A 19,537-nucleotide genomic window follows, 5' to 3' on the forward strand; every position below is an offset into this window, starting at 1 on the left:
CACTGCACTTTTTCCAGAATGCAACTGGCAGCCACGGACAACCTAACACACACACACACACACACACACACACACACACACACACACACGCCTCACACCCATACATTAACCTGCCAAAGCAGGTTCTTATTTTTTTTCCTTAAAAGACTCTTAAGATATAATCAATTTGTGGATTGAAAAAAACAGTTAAAACCTGAGGGACATGAGGGCTTCCAAGGTGAATAAAAACTGTACACAAAGCTTTTCATTTTTAATAAAACATCTTTTTTTTTACAAACGGAGAATGGTTTGCACTGAAACAATAGTGTCAGTGCTGGCGGGCTCTCCAGATGTGCCGAGCCTATAATATTGATAATTCCTAGATACTACCTGGGCCCCAAATTTGGGGGACTGTTGATCTAACAGCGCCAAGGAGCTTCACTGTTGGAGACAATTCCCTTGTCTCCGATATCGGTGCCATCTTCTTGTTCAGGACCAGAACTTGAGGGAATCTATGGATGAGGGTACAAGAACTGCCCTTTATAATTTTTATAGAAGGAAAATGACATTTCTGCAACCTTCTAATCATCCGGTTCTTGCTTTTCTTCTTCGCTGATCTTTTCAGCTTCTTCCAACTTCTGTCCTAGAGATTCTTCAGAGAGAAATCGTTCAACTTTCACATCTAAGGCTTCGCTAGTTGAACTTCGGATGCTCATACTTGTTACAAAAGGACCTGAAACGAGAGAGAGAGAGAGAGGAGGAGGTGGTAAGAAGGAAGAATTCAGCTTATTTTTGTACTGCTAGCAATTGCTAGATGGGACGCGGTGGCTCAGTGAGTTAGGAGGCCGAGCCTGTCGATCAGAAGGTCGGCAGTTTGGCGGGTCGAATCCCAAGTGCCGCGTAACAGAGTGAGCGCCTGTTACTCGTCCCAGCTTCTGCCAACCTAGCAGTTTGAAAGCACGTAAAAATGCAAGTAGAAAAATAGGGACCACTATGGTGGGAAGGTAACAGCGTTGTGCGCCTTTGGCGTCTAGCCATGCCGGCCACATGACCACGGAGACGTCCTCAGACAAGCGCTGGCTCTTCGGCTTTGAAACGGAGATGAACACCGGCCCCTAGAGTTGGAAACGACTAGCACGCATATGCGGGGAAACCTTTACCTTTACCTAGCAATTGCTGGTTGACAGAGCGTGGATGTTCTAACACTGACATCGCTGTACAAAATCATTGAAAGTTCTGTTTAAAATAGCAACTCCACGCAAAAATAAGCATCTTTAAACCTCTCACAAGTCAGCGGAAGAGATTTAACCAGGAACAGGTAGTCCTCAGCTTACGGCTGGTCACTTAACAACCAATGGATCTTCCCAGGCTACTTAACAACCTCGATTCAAAAATCTTGACAGACAGACAGGCGGGCAGGGCCTCCCCCCGGTCACATGGTCACACTTTTGGTGCTCACCAGCTGGTCATGATTTACATTTTTTTTTATTGGAAACTAGGATTTTGGAAAGAAACGTCCATCGGTTAAAAGGTGTTTGCTTAACGACCGCTCCATTTGCTTAACGACCACAGTGATTCACTTAGGTAAAGATAAAGGTGTCCCCTGCCTAGTCATGTCCAACTCCAGGGGGTGATCCTCATCTCCATTTCCTAGTGACGGAAGCCAGCCTCATCCGAAGGTGCTTCCGTAGTCATGCAGCCAGCATGGCTATACGCCAAGGCCCATGGACCACTGTTACCTTCCCACCGAAGTGGTACCTATTTATCTGCTCGCAACTGCATGCTTTTGAACTGTCAGGTGGGAAGGAGCTGGGGCTAGTAACGGGAGCTCATCCCATCACAAAGCACGCAGGTCTTGAACCTGGGCTGACAAGCTCAGCGTCTTTAACCACGAACTATCACGCTCTCCTAGTGATTCACTAACTGTTGCAAAAAAAACAACATCGTAAAATCAGGTGCAGTCGTGTAGCGACTTGCTTAATGAGTGGCACACTTAGGACCACAATTCCAGATTCAATTATAGTTGTAAGCCGAGGGCTGTCTGTTTTCAGTGGTCCTATTTAGAACCGGCATGATTTAGAAGGCTGGGTGCAGCTGTGGACCAAATTTAGCACACTATGTACAATATATTCATTCTTTCAATGACGGGAAAGAGCTACAGTCCAGGCTGAGCTTCTCAATCCTTGGCAACCACGTTCAAATCAAGAAAGGCCCTGGGTGTCCAAAACTAAAAAAGGAAAGAAGACAGGGCAAATACTTTTAATGTGATGTATTAACCATATTTTCAAATAAATTTAAACATTACGTCCTAAAGGTAAAGGTTCCCCCGCACATGCATGCTAGTCGTTTCCGACTCTAGGGACCGGTGCTCATCTCCGTTTCAAAGCCGAAGAGCCAGCGTTTGTCCGAGGACGTCTCCGTGGTCATGTGGCCGGCATGACTGGACGCCAGAGGCGCACGGAACGCTGTTACCTTCCCACCGGAGTGGTCCCTATTTTTCTACTTGCATTTTTACGTGCTTTCGAACTGCTAGGTTGGCAGAAGCTGGGACGAGTAACAGGCGCTCACTCTGTTACGCGGCACTCGGGATTCGACCCGCCAAACTGCCGACCTTCTGATTGACAAGCTCAGCGTCCTAACCCACTGAGCCACCGCGTTAGTGGAATAAATTGTGAGATCTCAGACGCCGACCACGAAAACAAAAAGTACGGGTGGAGGAGCAGTTGCCAGTGCTTCACTGCATGAATAGCCTTATCAAAACAGCAGCAGAAAAGGGTTAAAAAAAACCCCCAAAACTACGGGTAGTCCTCGACTTACAACCATTCCTTTAGTGACCATTTGAAGTTACAACTGCACTGAAAAAAGTGACTTATGATCATTTTTCACACATAACGACCATTGGGTCATCCCACTGGTCACGTGATCAAAATTCAGACCCTGGCACCTGGCATGTATTTATGATGGTTGCCGTGTCCCGGGGACACGTGATCCCCTTTCGTGACCTTCTGACAAGCAAAGTCAATGGGGAAGCCAGATTCAAATAACAACCGTATTAGTAACTTAGCAGCTGCAGCGATTCACTTAACAACTCTCGTAAAAATGGGCAAAACTCACGTAACTGTTCACGACAGAAATCTGGGGCTCGACTGTAGCCGTAAGTCAAGGACTACTTGTGCTTCCCCCCCAAAAAAAAACCTGTGCAACAAAACAAAACAAAACCCCTCAACAAACTGTTCTAATCCCTGTGTGTCCTTGCAGGAGAAAACCGCTTAACTCATACCCTCAAAAGAACTGGAACATTTCAAAGTCAAATCCTTGAAAACGGTCACATATTGTTCTGACGCCAAAACAAAATGATGCGTTCTGCCCTGACCTTAAAGCAAAATTCTCAGAACCCCAAACATTTTTACTTGGAACTCAAAACATCTGATACGGTTCTTCAAGGTTGTTCAAAACATTTCGAGATAGGAACTTCCTGCGTAAATGTTTCCCAAGCCTACGCTTTGGCAGGGAGAAATTATTTTTCTAACCGAATAATTCTGCAGGAAAACAAAAACGGGGCTTCTCAGTATAATAATTTTTGCCGCTTGAAAGCGGAAGGTTGTTCTCAAGACTCCCAAACAACTTCTTAAAAGAATGAAACGGTTTTCAGAAATTTCCTTCTTAAGAAGGCGAAGTTAAGATGGCTTGCAGATGTGCAGCAAAATTATTAGCAATGTTATTAAGCAATTGTTGCCTGACATTCTGTTACTGTTTTTTAACTGCTTAGTGCGGCAGTTCATGTTTTTTTTAAAACTGTTTTCTCCTTGATGCTAGCAAAATGCTTCCCCCAATCTTATATTCATCTGAGTAACATCATTAGCTATCGGCATTGATTAAGAAATTTTTAAAAAGAGTGGCTCACCATATTTCGAAGGTTTGTGTTTACAAATGTCCTTAATAATACTGTCCAGATTGGCAAGTATCTGATCATTAGGCATGTCCAACTGAAAAAGTTAATGCAAAAATAAAGAAAAACATTAAACGCTGTCAGGTTTATAAAAATTGCTGGGACTGGGGTAAATACTTAACGCAGTGGGCTTTCATTTAATTAAAAAAAATATTTATTTATTTATTTCATTATCTCATCAATTAAAGTCTGCAAGTCCTGTTAATAAAAAAATCATTTATTTTTATTTATTTATTTATTTCATTTTCTTATCAATTAAAGGCTGCAAGTCCTGTTAATAAAAAAAATCATTTTTTTATTTATTTATTTCATTTTCTCATCAATTAAAGGCTGCAAGTCCTGTTAATAAAAAAAAATCATTTATTTATTTATTTATTTCATTTTCTCATCAATTAAAGGCTGCAAGTCCCGTTAATATCATCAGTGTCTTCAGCCCAGTAATACCGTGTTGTGAAAAAAACAACGGTATCTTCTATTTTTTATTCAAATTCAATCACTGTAAATGTATAGAGCAGTATTTCTCAACTTTGGCAATTTTAAGGTTTACGCACGTCAACTCCCAGAATTCCCCAGCCAAGGGGAAGTTGGACAGCTATCTTGGTTAGCTATGGAAATGTTGGGCTCAAATGTGGTTGTAAGTCAAGGACTAACAGTACAGATTTATTTAATGGCTGGGCTTATTAAACATTTCAACCATAGAGCGCGAGAAATGGCCATCTGTTCAGATTTCAGCAGCAAATAACAACAACAACTAACATGGATGACATCTCACCAATTCTGTCTTTCTTGCCTGCAATTTCAGTCAAACTTCATGAGAGAACAGTACTACGACTTGTGGCCAAACTTTAGCCACTTTAGAATATTTTAACTTAAAACTGGAGTTCCAGAGGTGCCGTTTGATTCAAGCCTGTGATTTAGAATATTTTAAAACCAACTTTCAGGATACATCATCCTGCAGCATGGTGAAGATTATTTAAGTACTGAAATAACAACCAATGAGGAACTATTACATGCAGTCCCTTAGCAATAAGTATCATGTACATCTACCTTTTGTGGATATTTCAGAAAGGAAACTCTTCTATTAGCAAACATGTAATGACTTGCTAAATATTCCCGAATAGGTTGTACTACTACGTTCCGCTGAAGGACTTATTTCAAAAAAGCAAAACTACAAACTGAAAGAAATCAAGTAGTGCGTTGGTGCTTATTTTCGGTCAAACATTATTTTTTAATACATGATTAAACTCCTCTAAGCTGAACTCACAGCCAAATCATTGGCCAAAATGCCTGGTAAAACATACCATTGCGAAGGGGGTTTGGATAAGGTTGTCGTCGGTCACTGAATACTCATGGCAGACTTTGAAGAAATTTAGCGTCTCGGCGATATTGTAAGTAATGGTACCTGTTTAAAAAAAAACAACAACCCATGAAGTAGAGTTAAATCCATCTTACATATCCTACATCCAGCATGGAAGCAAAAAAGCTGTTCTGCCATTTCTCTTTCCAACTGGGAAGAATTCCAAAGGACGGTGGGCCGAGCCTTGCCACAAACTAAAAGAATGGGAGGAATTCCATGGACACAACGGAGATTCACGGTCACTGCTTATAACGGAATAACAGAATTGGAAGGGGCCGTGGAGGTCTTCTAGTCCAGCCCCCTGCTCAAGCAGGAGATCCGATACCATTCAAGGGGCTCTCCGGTCTCTTCTTAAAAGCCTCCAGTGATGGAGCACCCACAACCTCTGAAGGCAAGCCTTTCCACTGGTTAATTGTTCTCACTGTTAGGAAGTTTCTCCTTAATTCCAGGTTGCCTCTCTAGTTTCCACCCATTGCTTCTTGTCTTGCCTTCTGGTGCTTTGGAAACTAGGTTGAGCCACCCCACCCTTCTTTGTGGCAGCCCCTCAGATATTGGAAGACTGCTATCATGTCACCCCAGCACTTCTTTTCACTAGACTAGACATAAAAGTTTAACATGATCCTAATATCAATAACAAAGAAACAAGGAAATGTCATTGTTTACTGATTGGTAGTTGATATGTATGAGCTTGTCGATCAGAAGATCGGCAGTTTGGCAGGTTGAATCCCGAGTGCCGCATAGCAGAGTCAGCGCCTGTTACTCATCCCAGCTTCTGCCAACCTAGCAGTTCGAAAGCACGTAAAAATGCAAGTAGAAAAATAGGGACCACTACGGTGGGAAGGTAACAGCGTTCCGTGCGCCTTTGGCGTCTAGTCATGCCGGCCACATGACCACGGAGACGTCCTCGGACAAGCGCTGGCTCTTCAGTTTTGAAACGGAGATGAGCACCGGCCCCTAGAGTCGGAAACCACTAGCACGCATGTGCAGGGGAACTTTTATCTTTACCATTTTATGTATGAACTATTGAAGTCACTTCTGGAAGAAAGGTACAATGAAGAAATTCCCCTTTACAGTTCAATCCTAGGTAATCCCATTTCATCTAATGCAGGGGTCCCCAACCCCTGGGTCGGTATTGGGGCACAGCTTGCTTGGAACAGGGCCATACAAGGTTGACTCAGCCTTCCATCCTTCCAAGGTAGGTAAAATGGGGACCCAGATTGTTGGGGGCAATAAGCTGACTTTGTAATAATGCCGCTTGGGGGGGCGGCGAAAGCCCTAATAAGCAGGCATATACATAGAATGAAGGCTATTGCTAAGCACATTGGTTTGTGCTTAAATTGTAAGCCGCCCTGAGTCTTCGGAGAAGGGCGGGATATAAATGGGATTAAAATAAAAAATAAAAAATACAAGTGGCAGGCCAGCATGTGCATGCAGCTTCATTTTTGTGAATGGAGGACACTCACCCGTGTGTGTGAACCTCCATCTGTGTGAGTGGCAGGCACATGGAACCAACTTATTTCTCTCCCCCTCCCCCACCTTGCTAGTCCACAACGCCAGAAAGATTGGGGGGCCACTGATCTAATGGTCTTACCAAGCTATAGTGAAAAAGAATTTTTTTGAAAAATTAGATCCTTAAAAAACATCATGCAAATGCTGAACGCTTTATTGTTAAAACGTATAAACGTTTACTGAAATTTGATGCAGAAAAACAAGTGGAAGAACGTGCAATAAAATGGGACAAAAAATGGGGTGCAATATCTAAATAAAACAATAGGCGAATATGTGGATGAGAGTTTGAAATTTGCATTGTGTTATAATCTTAAAAGAGATTTTTTTCTATAATTAGGTGCAGTTGGTATTTGTCACCAGAAAAAAAAATGTCTAAAATGTATAAAGGTAGTTTTAGTGTACAGGTTAGTTAAGTCCTTGACTTATGGCCACAATTGAGCCCCAAATTTCTACTGCTAAGTGAGACATTTGTTAAGTGAGTTTTGCCTCAGCAGCACAGTTACTGGTGGGACAATATTGGAAGAAGGATAGTTTGCCCACTATAGAAGAATGGGTGTTTAAAGTTTCGAATCTTGCAGAAATGTCTAAGATTTCTGCTTATTTGAAAGATCATTCACAGGAAAGAGGGGAGGATAAATTACATGGAGGAGATGGATAAATTATATTCAGAACAAATATGGGACTAAAAAGTTCCATTTAGCTTATGAGTAGATTTTAGTGGGATATTGTTATTGGTACTTGTTTGTAGTTATGTTAAAGGGGAGTTAAAGCACATTATTTATTTATTTATTTATTTAATTAAATTTTTATACCGCCCTTCTCCCGAAGGACTCAGGGCGGTGAACAGGGCATATCTTAAAACTACAAAAGTACAAAAGTTAAAAAAGAATTAAATTATTGCCCACAATAAAAACAATAAAATATATATATAAATATTAAAACCCTAAGTGATTCCCCATCAGGCCAGGCCAGCTTGTTCAAATAAGTGGGTCTTTAACCCGCGCCGGAAGGAGCGGAGATCCGGTGCCATCCGGAGCTCAACCGGCAGCTGGTTCCACAAAGCCGGAGCGCCCACAGAGAAGGCCCTCCCCCTGGGGGCCACCAGCCGACATTCTCTGACTGGAGGCTGGTTAATTGTATATTATGCATAATTTTTATTTAGAATATGATTATTGTAACTATAATCCTGTATTTAGCTCTGGGAAGTGGGGGGGAAGTGGGCGGGTTTGGGGTGGGAGGGATTTGGGGATATATTGTAAAATTTTGTTTTTGTAAAACTCTTTAATAAAAAAAAAGAAGATCTTAAAAACCGATATAAAACTGACACCAGGGACAGTCCTTTTGGGACTGATGGACAAAGAGATGGAAAAAAACTCACGGTGCTGTATTTACATACGATAAGAGCATTAGGGCTTTTTATATACATAACAGTGGAAAGATTTGATATTATCCACATGGTGAAGTTGATGGTGTTACTGAGATGGTGAAACTGGCAATTTTAATTAGAGAAAAGACATTTATTGATTGGAAGCCCCTTCTGGATTGTTTGGGCGAAGTGGGGAAAAAAAATGAAATTATTATATATAGATTTGATGATTAGAAAAAGCAAGTAGATGGTAGAAAAAATAAAAGTTACGTTGCAAATTTAGACAAAGATCTTGGTATAAATTTATATTTGTATGTTGTAAAATACAGTTGGAAGTCATTTCTTTGCATTTCTTTTTCTTTCCTCTGGTCCTTCGCGATTTGCTTTCTTTTGTTCTTTATTTTTTTTCCTCCCCTCTCAGTCATTAGTTGTTGTTAGTTTTTAATCTCTTTACTTAAAAAGGGTTTTCTTTACAATGGATACTTGGGAAAAGATTTGGGTGAGAAATGTAAAATTTACGCAAGCTCAAAATTTAAGAGAGAACTTTTATAAAATGTTTTATAGGTGGCATTTAGATCCTAAAAAAATAGCAAGTATGTATCCGAACTGCCAGCCTAAATGTTGGAGGTGTGGTGGTGAAGATGCAACGTATTTTCATATATGGTGGACCTGTAAGAAGGTTAAAGCATTTTGGATTAAAATTTGGTGGAATATGCAGAAGATATTTAAGAAAAGGATAAAGTTTTGCCCGCAATTGTTTTTACTGGGCATTATTACTGACACTACTGTTGTGGACACTAAGTTGATGTTGAATTTAATTACGGCAGCAAGACTTTTAGTAGGGCAATATTGGAAGAAGGAAGAACTGCCGACTATAGAAGAATGGACTTTAAAAGTTTCCAACCTGGCGGAAATGGCAAAGATTTCAGCGTATTTGAAAGACCATTCGCAACAGAGATATATTGTGGAGTGGAAAAAATGGATTGATTACATCCAGAATAAATGTGGGACTAAAAATTTTCATTTAGCATTTGAATAAGTATTGATGTGATATTTATATTGCTTGTAGTCATTTTATAGGAGTTAAAGTGCGATAGATTTAATAGTTTATTGTTGTTTGCATATGGTAGATTATGATTGTTTCTACATTTATACCTTGTATTTAGCTCTGGGAAGTCGGGGAGGGGGGAGGGGAGGGAGGGGGGGGGTTGGGGAGGGTTGGGAAGAGGGGAGGGGGTTGGGAGGGGTTTTGTTTTGTTTGGCTATAAATAAAATGTACTGTAAAACTTTTCAATAAAAAAAGGGTTTTCTTTACAGAGGAAAAAAGAAACAACCTTTCCTTACCGTTCCTCATGGAAGGGTACTTTTGTTTCAGAAAATTCCTTAAAGGATTAATTTTTGTTGTTATTTCAGGGACTGCGATATAAAAATCTGCCTTAATTTCCTCATTTAAAATCTGAAAAATAAAAAAGGAGATTGCTCAAGATTCACCGTTCTGGCAGTTATGATATATATGCAACACAAGCACCTATGAATCAAACTGATTGTATTTATATCCCCTTTGCAACTAAACTTAAGAACAATGAGCAGACATAAAGTGAACAGTATTTTAGCTTCTCCTAAAATGCAACACAATCTCTTTGCAACCCTTTAAATTTGAAAGAACAGAATTATCTGAACTGAAATTAAAAACAACGTTCTTTCGGCTCATTCCCAGATGGAAATTTCTTCTTCCAATTTCTAGATTGCTTTCCAGGGTTCACCCACCACCTGACAACTATCCTCAAAAGTATGCAAGTTCACGCAGGATTTTTGGAAGCTGCGGAAGCCGTGTGAGAATGCAATGCGGTCTCATGTGGCCACCAGAAATTGTGCGAGAGGGCCAGGCTCTCGTGCGGCGTCTGAAGCCTCCAAAAAGAGTGTCAAGGAATTGCGTAGCAACTGTCCAGATTAAGTCAGAGACACTAACACAAACGTATAATATTCCTGTGTTCCTTACTATCTTGTGTTTGCTCTTTCTGGATGATGACAAATACTGTATATTTATGTGTGTATATGTGTACGTGTGTGTATGTGTGTGTAATATGTGTGTGTGTTTATATGTGTATATCTGTATATACACATATAAATATATGTGTATGTCTGTATTTTTGTCTGTGCTTGTATATGTGTATGTGTGTATTTATATGTGTATATCTGTATATACATATATGTGTATGTATGTATGTATATATATAAAGACACACAAAAATACAGACATACATATTTATATGTGTATATACAGATATACACGTATAAATACACACACACATATACAAACACACAAATATACAGATATACACATAAATACACACATACACATATACAAACGCATATATATATTGCTCAAAAAAATAAAGGAAACACAAGACAAGACATCCTACTATTAAATACAGTACACTGTGTTGTTTAAGTGTTCCCTTTATTTTTTTGAGCAGTATGTATATGTATGTATATGTATATACATACATACATATACATATATACACATATACACATACATACATACATACATACATACATACATACATACATACATATATATATATATATATATATATATATATATATATATATATATATATAAACAATATATTAAGAACACAGGCAATGACTAGAGCTATGGCTACAACACATGAAACTATCAGCCATCCACTTTTGACAACAGACACCCAGAGACAACTACATCCCCCAAAAACGGATGTGCAACAACTCAAAGAAATTCGGCCGACCTCAACAAACAGACCGGTAAGTGCAGACACCAACAGTATAAACGCGATCTCCCCACTCCAGCGTTTCCATCCTGACAACGTTGGCAGTTAGCCAACGAAAGCTTGATCTTTTAGCAATAAAAACTGTTTTAGTTTTTCTTATTTCACCCCAGTGTTTATTTAGTTTGTTAATTTTAATATGCCTGGGATTCGCACTTTTAATCTTATCAAGGTATATATATACATACATACACACATACATACACACACACACACACACACACACACACACACACACACAGTCTTAAATTCTGTTCCCAGAAAAGTTACAAAGAACTAATGGAACTTATTTCAACTGAGATTAAAGAGTGTACACCTATTTTAAATACCGGGTTAATTAATTCGATTCCTCCAACTATTGCAGCTCCATTTTCGGATGCTAGATCTGCTTCTTTGGGATCCTGAAAGGAAAATAAAAATGATTTAGCCAGAAGACGCCAGGAATACCGGTAGTCTGTGATTTACAATCACAAGTGAGCCCAAATTTTCTGTTGCTAAGTGAGACAGTTATGTGACAGTGAGTTATGCTCTACTGTGGTCACCACCACCACCACCACCACCACCACACACACACACACACACACACACGCAAACACACACGCAAACACACACAAAACATTCCTGTGCTCACAAGCTCTCCCCCAGCCACACTCCTTACCTGGGAATCTCTCCACTTCCCATTTAATAATTCATGTGTCTTGGGCTTATGATAACAATTGGGGCTGCCAAAATTGCAGCTAAACATTGTGGCCACATGACAACACGCCTTACCATCCCAGTCGCAATTGCCATCATAACGCAAGGACTACCTGTACTCTTAAATCTCATCTTCCCTAAGGATTTTGTTTGCTCGAAGGATTTCTATCTCCCACGTCTAAGCGTGCATTAAGGCAGATCTGGGCATTTGACGGTCCTTGGGTGGTCCCAGTCCAGCCCATGGCATTGGGGGTGTGGGTGAGGCGGGACATTAGCAGCATCGGGGTGGGGCATTGGCAGCAGGGGGTGAGGAATCAATGAGGCATCGGTTGAGGGAGCGGGGCTGTGTTGGCGACGGGTGACTCGGTGGGCAGTGTTGGCATCGTGGGTGCTAGCAGCATCAGGGGCAAAGTGGTGGCATCGGGGCCAAGGCAGCGGTAGCCCCCCATTAACAAGAGCCTTAGTGGAGCAGTGGGCTAATGCCTCCTTAAGTAACACCAGCTGCCTGCAATTAGTGCAGGTTCGAGTCCCACCAGGCTCAAGGTTGACTCAGCCTTCCATCCTTCCCAGGTAGGTAAAATGAGGACCCGGATTGTTGTGGGCAATAAGCTGACTTTGTAAAAATGCTGCTGGAGGGGGGGGGGGCGAAAGCCCTAATAAGCAGGCATATACATAGAATGAAGGCTATTGCTAAGCACATTGATTTGTGCTTTAGATTGTAAGCCACCCTGAGTCTTCGGAGAAGGGCGGGATATAAATGGGAATAAAAACAATAACAACCAGTCCCAGTTTCTCATCCGGCCCCTTGGGAAAATTAAATTGCCCACCCCTATAATATGGGATACCCAAGATCCCTTTTCTATTTTCTCTAAAGTGCTCTTCTTGTTCTTCACACATTAAAATCAAATAAATTGAGTCTCTACACATAAAGGAAATACCTGACACCTTAAGCAAACCTCATCCACTATTCCTCATGTCTCAGGGGAACAGAGTGACGTTGCATGCCAATGTAACATATGCAAGTGACTGAAGTATTTTTGACTCAATGCTCAATAGCTCACCTGTGTGAATACTAAAATCTTGGGGATGACATCTGTGAAACGGTAAGGCAACAAAAGAGTGCTAATAAATGGTCCCATAGTTTTCTGGAAGTATAAAAGCAAAAGGAGAAAAAAAATCCACATTATCTGATTCAACAAAGTAAGTATTTGATACATGAGAAATTTTATATATAGCTATATTGATTAGATATATAGATATACACACATATACTCATATACATATAGACACATAGACACATATATACTCATACCGGTACATATACATTTTTCAAGCTGTCTCAAGAATGATTCTAAAGCTTACAGAACTCCATTCAAAGGATTTACTATAAATCTTTTTAGAAGCAGTGCCTGAAGGAACTTTTCACTGACATATTTGCTGTGCTTTTAATCAAGCTGGACCCTTTGATGTTTTTTATATGTGTGAGTTCCAACTCGGAGAATTCCCAACGACGGCCTGACTGCAGAATTCTGGGAATTGAAGTCTATGCATCTGAAATACGGCATGGTTAAGAAGCACAATTTTTAACTGTTCTACTGTTATGATTTACGCCTTGGTTTTATCCTGTTTACATTTCAATGCACTGGGGGGGAAAATACATATTTTTTTTAAAAAAGTTTTAATAACAATATGCTATCTTGTATTTAACTGTTATAGTAATTGTTCCCATGGAAAGATATGGCCTAGAAAGACAAGTGAAATAAATGCATAAAGAAAAGAAAAGGTCAGGATGCTTTGCTTTTTTTTTTCAGTTTGTAATCTAATAATCTCAATAATCCTTTAGTACAAGTAACACCCATAGCAAGATGTTAAAAGTTATTTTTTAAAGAGATTATAAAGGTATACATTGCAGAATCCAAATAGCTAATGAACTGAAAGCATAAGCGGAAGAAAACAAGATTTATTACATCACTTCATATTTTGCAATTTCATTCACAAAGAATTCAAGGGAACTAACAATCGAAAATGTAAACTGCAAGTAGTCCTCACTCGACAACCACAATAATTTTGGTCATACGACAGGGTGGTGGTGAAGCAAATCACATGCCTTGGCTTGATTTTCTAAGAGTTGTTAAAGAGAGTCCACAATTGTTAAGGAAATCACATGGATGTTAAGAGAACCATGTGGGTGTTAAGCGAGTCTGTTCTCCCAAATGGAAACCAGCAAAAAAATCAGAAATTGTAGTCATGTGATTGCAGGACTCTGCAACTGGTCGTAAATGGGAGCTGGTTGCCTAACATCCAAAATACAACCATGTGACCACGGGAGAGTTATATATGCCAGGGGTCCCCAACCTCCAGTCCGTGGACCAGTACCAGTCCGTGGCATGCCAGGAACCGGTCCGCACAAACAAGCAAAGCCCTCTCCATGAGATGCAGGTAGCACACAAAACCACGCCCCCTCCGATCCGCAGAAAAACCTCTCTCCACAGAACCGGTGGTCCCTGGTGCCCAAAAGAGAGGGTCTTCTCAGGGTGCCGCCGGTAAAAGATTGCTGGCGGATAACACCCAGGGGGAGGGCCTTTTCTGTGGGTGCGCCTGCCCTGTGGAACCAGCTGCCCGTGGAGCTCAGGACTGCCCCTGACCTGCGTTCATTCCGCCGGGACCTGAAGACTTGGCTCTTTGAGCTCTCTGACCCAGGCTGAGAATTTTAACTGGGTTTTATTTTCAGGGATAATTTAATCTTTTATTTGTCTTTTAACTTTGTATTTTGTATTGGAATGATTTTAAAATGCCCTGTAAACCGCCCTGAGTCCTTCGGGAAAGGGCAGTATATAAATCTAATAAAATCTAAATCTAAATCTATATGCCAATTGTAACTTCAAGAATGGGTTGTAAGTAACTTTTTCTGAGTCCATCAAAATTTCAGAAGGTTATTAAACAACCAGTCGTTCACCCATACTCATGGTTAAAAACATAGGACAACTCAAAAGAGTAAAAAAAATACAACGGAATTTAGAAAAGTCTCTGAATCAGTAATGCTCTTAATTCCACCCTTGATATCTTGATTATTTACTATTAGGGCTTTAACACTGTTGCCGATTTTAAACAGTATGTAGAGAGAGCTCAATTGTTCAAAGCATCCCTCGTACAACACAAACCGAACCCTGGTTTTTCTCCAGACTAATTTTATCCAACCGTGCTTACAACTGCCAAAACGTGTTAAGTTTGTCAAAAGTACCCTGACCGACAAGCTGATAAGGCAGCTCAGTCTCTGGTTATAATCTCTTCTGTTAATTCTCGTACTGATAAGTGCTCGCATTTTTTGTTTGGTTTAATTAAAAGGAAAAAAAAACTTCATTCTTAACAACATCTCCAAAATAATGCCAGCTACTAATGTTGTAGTAATGTATTAATCAGTATTCAGCTAGGAGGGGATAATATGTGTATATGTGTTGGTCTTTTTTTTTAAAATGCACCTTTTTCTTTTTAATGTTTTGGGGGTTTTGCTTCTTTTTTCTCTCTTTGGATTTTTGGGGGGAGGAGTTTTCTATTTTGTATTTTAACTTTGTCTTGAATAATATATATATATAAATTTTAAAAAAATAATTCCAGCTACCAACTAAGGCTGTAAAAAAGGACCCAATACCTTCTTTTCCGATGCCATATTCAAGGTGAAATGTGCATATAATTCCTGGGTGGGGGGTGTAAAATCCAGTGGTTGAAATTTCTTCAAAAGCTCTAAAGCTGCTTCTGTATCATAAACCGGTTTTTGATAACACCAAGTCAAATAAACATCATCCTTTGGCTCCAGCGGTAAAGGCAATTTATAACGTTCCTCTTTTTCCTTCAGCTCTGAGGCTGCTTTTTTTTCCTGGGTGGCTCTTCTATATTTCCTAGGTAATCTTTAAGGAAATAGAAACAGACTGTTTTATGCAGCTGTGCAGAATAAATACTCACCTGAAAACTTGGCTTTTCGATCTATCTGGCCTGGACTGAGGGGGTTTTAGTTTTAAGTTTTAACATTGTTTTATTGTTGGGCTATTATTAATTTAATTCTTTTTAATTCTATTTATATCTTAATTTATATTGTCTTTTAAATATTGCCCTGTAAACCGCTCTGAGTCCTTCGGGAATAGGGCGGTATAGAAAACTAATTAAATAAATAAAATAAAACAATTTTAAAAAACTAGCATAGCATAGACCGCCTTAAAGATGAGAGTTGTCTTAAAGCTAAAGGTAAAGGTTCCCCCGCACATGCGTGCTAGTCGTTTCCGACTCTAGGGGCCGGTATTCATCTCCGTTTCAAAGCCGAAGAGCCAGCGCTTGTCCGAGGACGTCTCCGTGGTCATGTGGCTGGCATGACTAGACGCCAAAGGCGCACGGAACGCTGTTACCTTCCCACCGTCGTGGTCCCTATTTTTCTACTTGCATTTTTTACGTGCTTTCGAACTGCTAGGTTGGCAGAAACTGGGACGAGTAACAGGCGCTCACTCTGTTACACGGCACTCGGGATTCGACCCGCCAAACTGCCGACCTTCTGATCGAGAAGCTCAGTGTCCTAACCCACTGAGCCACCGCGTCTTAATCCATACCAAAACTAAGAAGAAAACACAGCTTATAGTGTACTAGAAATCTGCTTAATTTTAAGAAAAGTATTTGCTATACCCAAAGGACACTGGTAACTAGCTATCATTATTTTCAATTACCGGTATGAGACATGCAGGAAAAAGAGAAGCAGAGACAAGAAATTAAATATAAATTAGAAGTCTTTTCACATTTGTGGATTAGGTCCAAAACTAGAAAACATTAAACAAGGTTCCAGATGAACTACTTTCCTTTCTGTTTTAATAAGTTCAGCTCTGCTTCATGACAAACTTCTGGAACTAGAAATTTAATTAAAATTAATAATTTAATTGTTCCCCAACAAATAAAGATTATGCCATTAATGTGAGTAGAAAATATTTTAAATTATTCAATTTTATATGTTGACTATTTGTCTCTGTGGATGATTGTCAGGATGAACAAAATCTGACTTCATATTTTTAACTATAACTAATACTGCATGGAGCCAGCTTTTGAACATAATTAAAACACATCTACTATATATGTTTTCAACGTACAAAACATTATATTTATAAATGCATCCCTAAGAAGCCAATGCATTTCACAATTGCCTGCATAGAGTACAAGAGACAGTTTGAATTTTACAAAATGTTAGATAGTATATTTTACAGTGGATAGTGTCCTTTATGTAAGAATAGATTGCATATCTGAGATACTACTGAGTTTGAAGTTTGTCTGGCCCCGCTGAATATTTCTATTTATGCTACTATGTACAGGTAGTCCTCAACTTAACAACCACAATTGAAATTGGAACATCCGTTGCTAAGCAAGGCAGTTAAATGAGTTGCACCCAATTATTATGATCTTTTAGCTGCGATCATTAAGCAAACCACCATGACTGTTAACACGGTTGTTAAATGAATCTGATTTCTCCCAATGTCTTTGCTTGTCAATGGGAAAGTCACAAATGATGATCCTACAACCACAGGACACTGCGACTGTCATAATTACATGCCAGTTGCCAAGTGCCTGAATTTTGATCATACGATTGTTGGTATGATGCAATGGTTATAGGTGTGAGGACCGGTCATAAGTCACTGTTTTCAGTGTCATTAGGACTTCAAACAATCACTAAACAAATGGTCATAAATCAAGGATTACCTGTACGTACCTATGGATATGCATTTGTGTGTGTGTGTGAGTGAGTGAGTGAGAGTGAGAGAGAGAGAGAGAGAGAGAGAGAGAGAGAGAGAGAGAGAGAGAGAGAGAGAATGTTTTTCTGTTAACTGTTCAAAATTATTTTCCTTATTTACGGTACTTACTTTGCAGCATACTGTCTACTGGGAACCAGTAAGTTGGTATAACAAGGAACCACTGCAGGATCCCGAACAATTCTAGAGAGAATATGGCTAGGATTCTGAGCAAAAACTGTAGAAAGACAAAAACAGAGGGTGCATTCTTGCAATAACAATCCAAAGTTGTTATACACTGCTAGTCATGTCACTTCATGGCATAAGGTGGTGTGACTTTTCTAGACCTTTGTAACAGAAAAAGATCTCTACACAACACATATTTGGAAGTACTGCAACATGGTGGTGGCAGAACTAACTAGACTTTCCCATTCTCAAATTTAAAAATATATTTTGGATAACTACGGGATTTTTTTTAAAAAAGTAAAATTACAACTGTAATTACCTTTTTTTCATCTACAGCCAAATGGGGCACTGGAGAAATCAGATTTCAATTTAGAATTGCTGTCAGAACTGGCTCTATTTTATATAACAGCATAATCTAAAAAGTTTATTTTTTCAGAGGTACTTGTAGATGTTTTCTTTAGAATCATTCACTCATAGCCAGAGTGTATAACTTTTGATGGCCGGGGGAGGAGGGGTGGTGAAGGAAGAGCAAAAGCCAGTCAGCTGAAGGTATATCTGGAATTCTTTTTTAAAAACCTGGATTTGGGGAAATTTGCCTTACTTCAAAAGCATTTCATCTGCTTCTTTGCTTTTGGCCATTATTGTCTAAATCTTCCACTGCTTTTTTAGCAATACCAGCCAATATCCCTAAAAAGAGATTGTATGAACAGCTTATAATTAATAATTAATCATAAAACAATTAAGTAGCTTCTCATTCAGTGGAAGAAAAATCCTCTGTCTGGCAAATATAAATGGTTTAAACTGCATATTTGGTAATTATTATATTAGAATAGTTAATAATTACTTGTAAGCTGCCCAAAGTCACCTTATAGGGAAGTAAAAAAAATAATAAATACATAAAATTCTATACTGTATATTACAATATATAACATATAATCATACAAATTATGATGGTGAGTTCAACCACTGCTGTTAATTAGATCCATGGCTTTGCTGGCTGATGAAAGCTTTCAGGGGGATGACATGTTCACAGAATATTTATCATGTAAACCTAACCATATTAGCCCTATTAGATATTAGCATACATATTTTGCATGAAAAACCCTATTTTCAGCAAATTTAAACAATGAAAAGACTATGATTTTTGCAAACATCTTTAATATTTGGCAAGTGATTAAGAAACGCTACTCTACATCCAAATGTCCATGGAGATTCTCAGTCACCCAGGTCATAGTTACCCCAAAGGCGCTTTTTCACGAGGCAACTGGACTTTCTTCAAAGAAAAACAAGAAAGTCCAGTTGCCTCGTGATTAAGCACCTTTGGGGCTACTCTGCAGCAATAGCCGCATTCTAAACCCACCGTCCCGCTGGGAGTCGCGCGGAGCGTAGCCATATAATACATTATTATTATTAATGTCAAAGCCCAAAGTCTCCATTTTGGAGAGAAATTAAGGTGGGAAGGAAGGGGGGGGAAAGGGGGCTTCCAAGGAGGTGGTCACCCAGTTTTCCACGCCGGATCAAGACGCTCACCTCTCTGGAAGCAGCATCGTACTACGGGGAGCGCCATCTTCGCCGGGGGAAGAAGAAAAAAAAAAAGCGCAGAGGTGCGTTTGCCAAAGCGGTCCGGCCGGCCACGGGGACTCGGAAAGAAAGGTTCCGCTTCAGGGGAAAGAAAAAGCGGAACCGCGAGGTGGACAGCGAACTGTTTGCATTTAACAGGGTTGCGCGAGCAAAGGGTGCTCTGGTGCTTGTTTGCTTGAGACTAAAGGCTTATTTGAAGCATGGCTTATTAGGAACACACCTTGCAGTCCTGCCGGTTTCTGCTCCCTGGGGTTTATAGACCATGATTTATGAACCAACAGCAGCTTATTTAATAAATTATGGTCAGTTAAATCATGATTTAGCCTGATGTGTAAACCCACCAGTGTT

At 39.8% G+C, this 19,537-nt stretch overlaps 1 protein-coding gene across 1 annotated transcript; it reads right to left on the minus strand.

Annotated features, from left to right (window-relative positions):
- Positions 1-258: 258 nt before the first annotated feature.
- Positions 259-19,192, minus strand: MRPL1 (mitochondrial ribosomal protein L1). The gene is made up of 9 exons (XM_083367194.1): positions 19,139-19,192; positions 17,555-17,660; positions 15,316-15,571; positions 12,728-12,811; positions 11,300-11,371; positions 9,505-9,616; positions 5,230-5,330; positions 3,884-3,965; positions 259-712 (listed from the first exon to the last, which is right to left on the minus strand). Exons 1-9 carry the CDS (start codon positions 19,173-19,175, stop codon positions 561-563), a joined length of 1,002 nt encoding a protein of 333 aa, XP_083223320.1. The 5' UTR covers positions 19,176-19,192; the 3' UTR covers positions 259-560.
- Positions 19,193-19,537: the final 345 nt, after the last annotated feature.

The sequence above is a fragment of the Vipera ursinii genome (genome assembly GCF_947247035.1).
Source record: "Vipera ursinii genome assembly, chromosome: 7".
NCBI lineage: Eukaryota > Metazoa > Chordata > Lepidosauria > Squamata > Viperidae > Vipera > Vipera ursinii.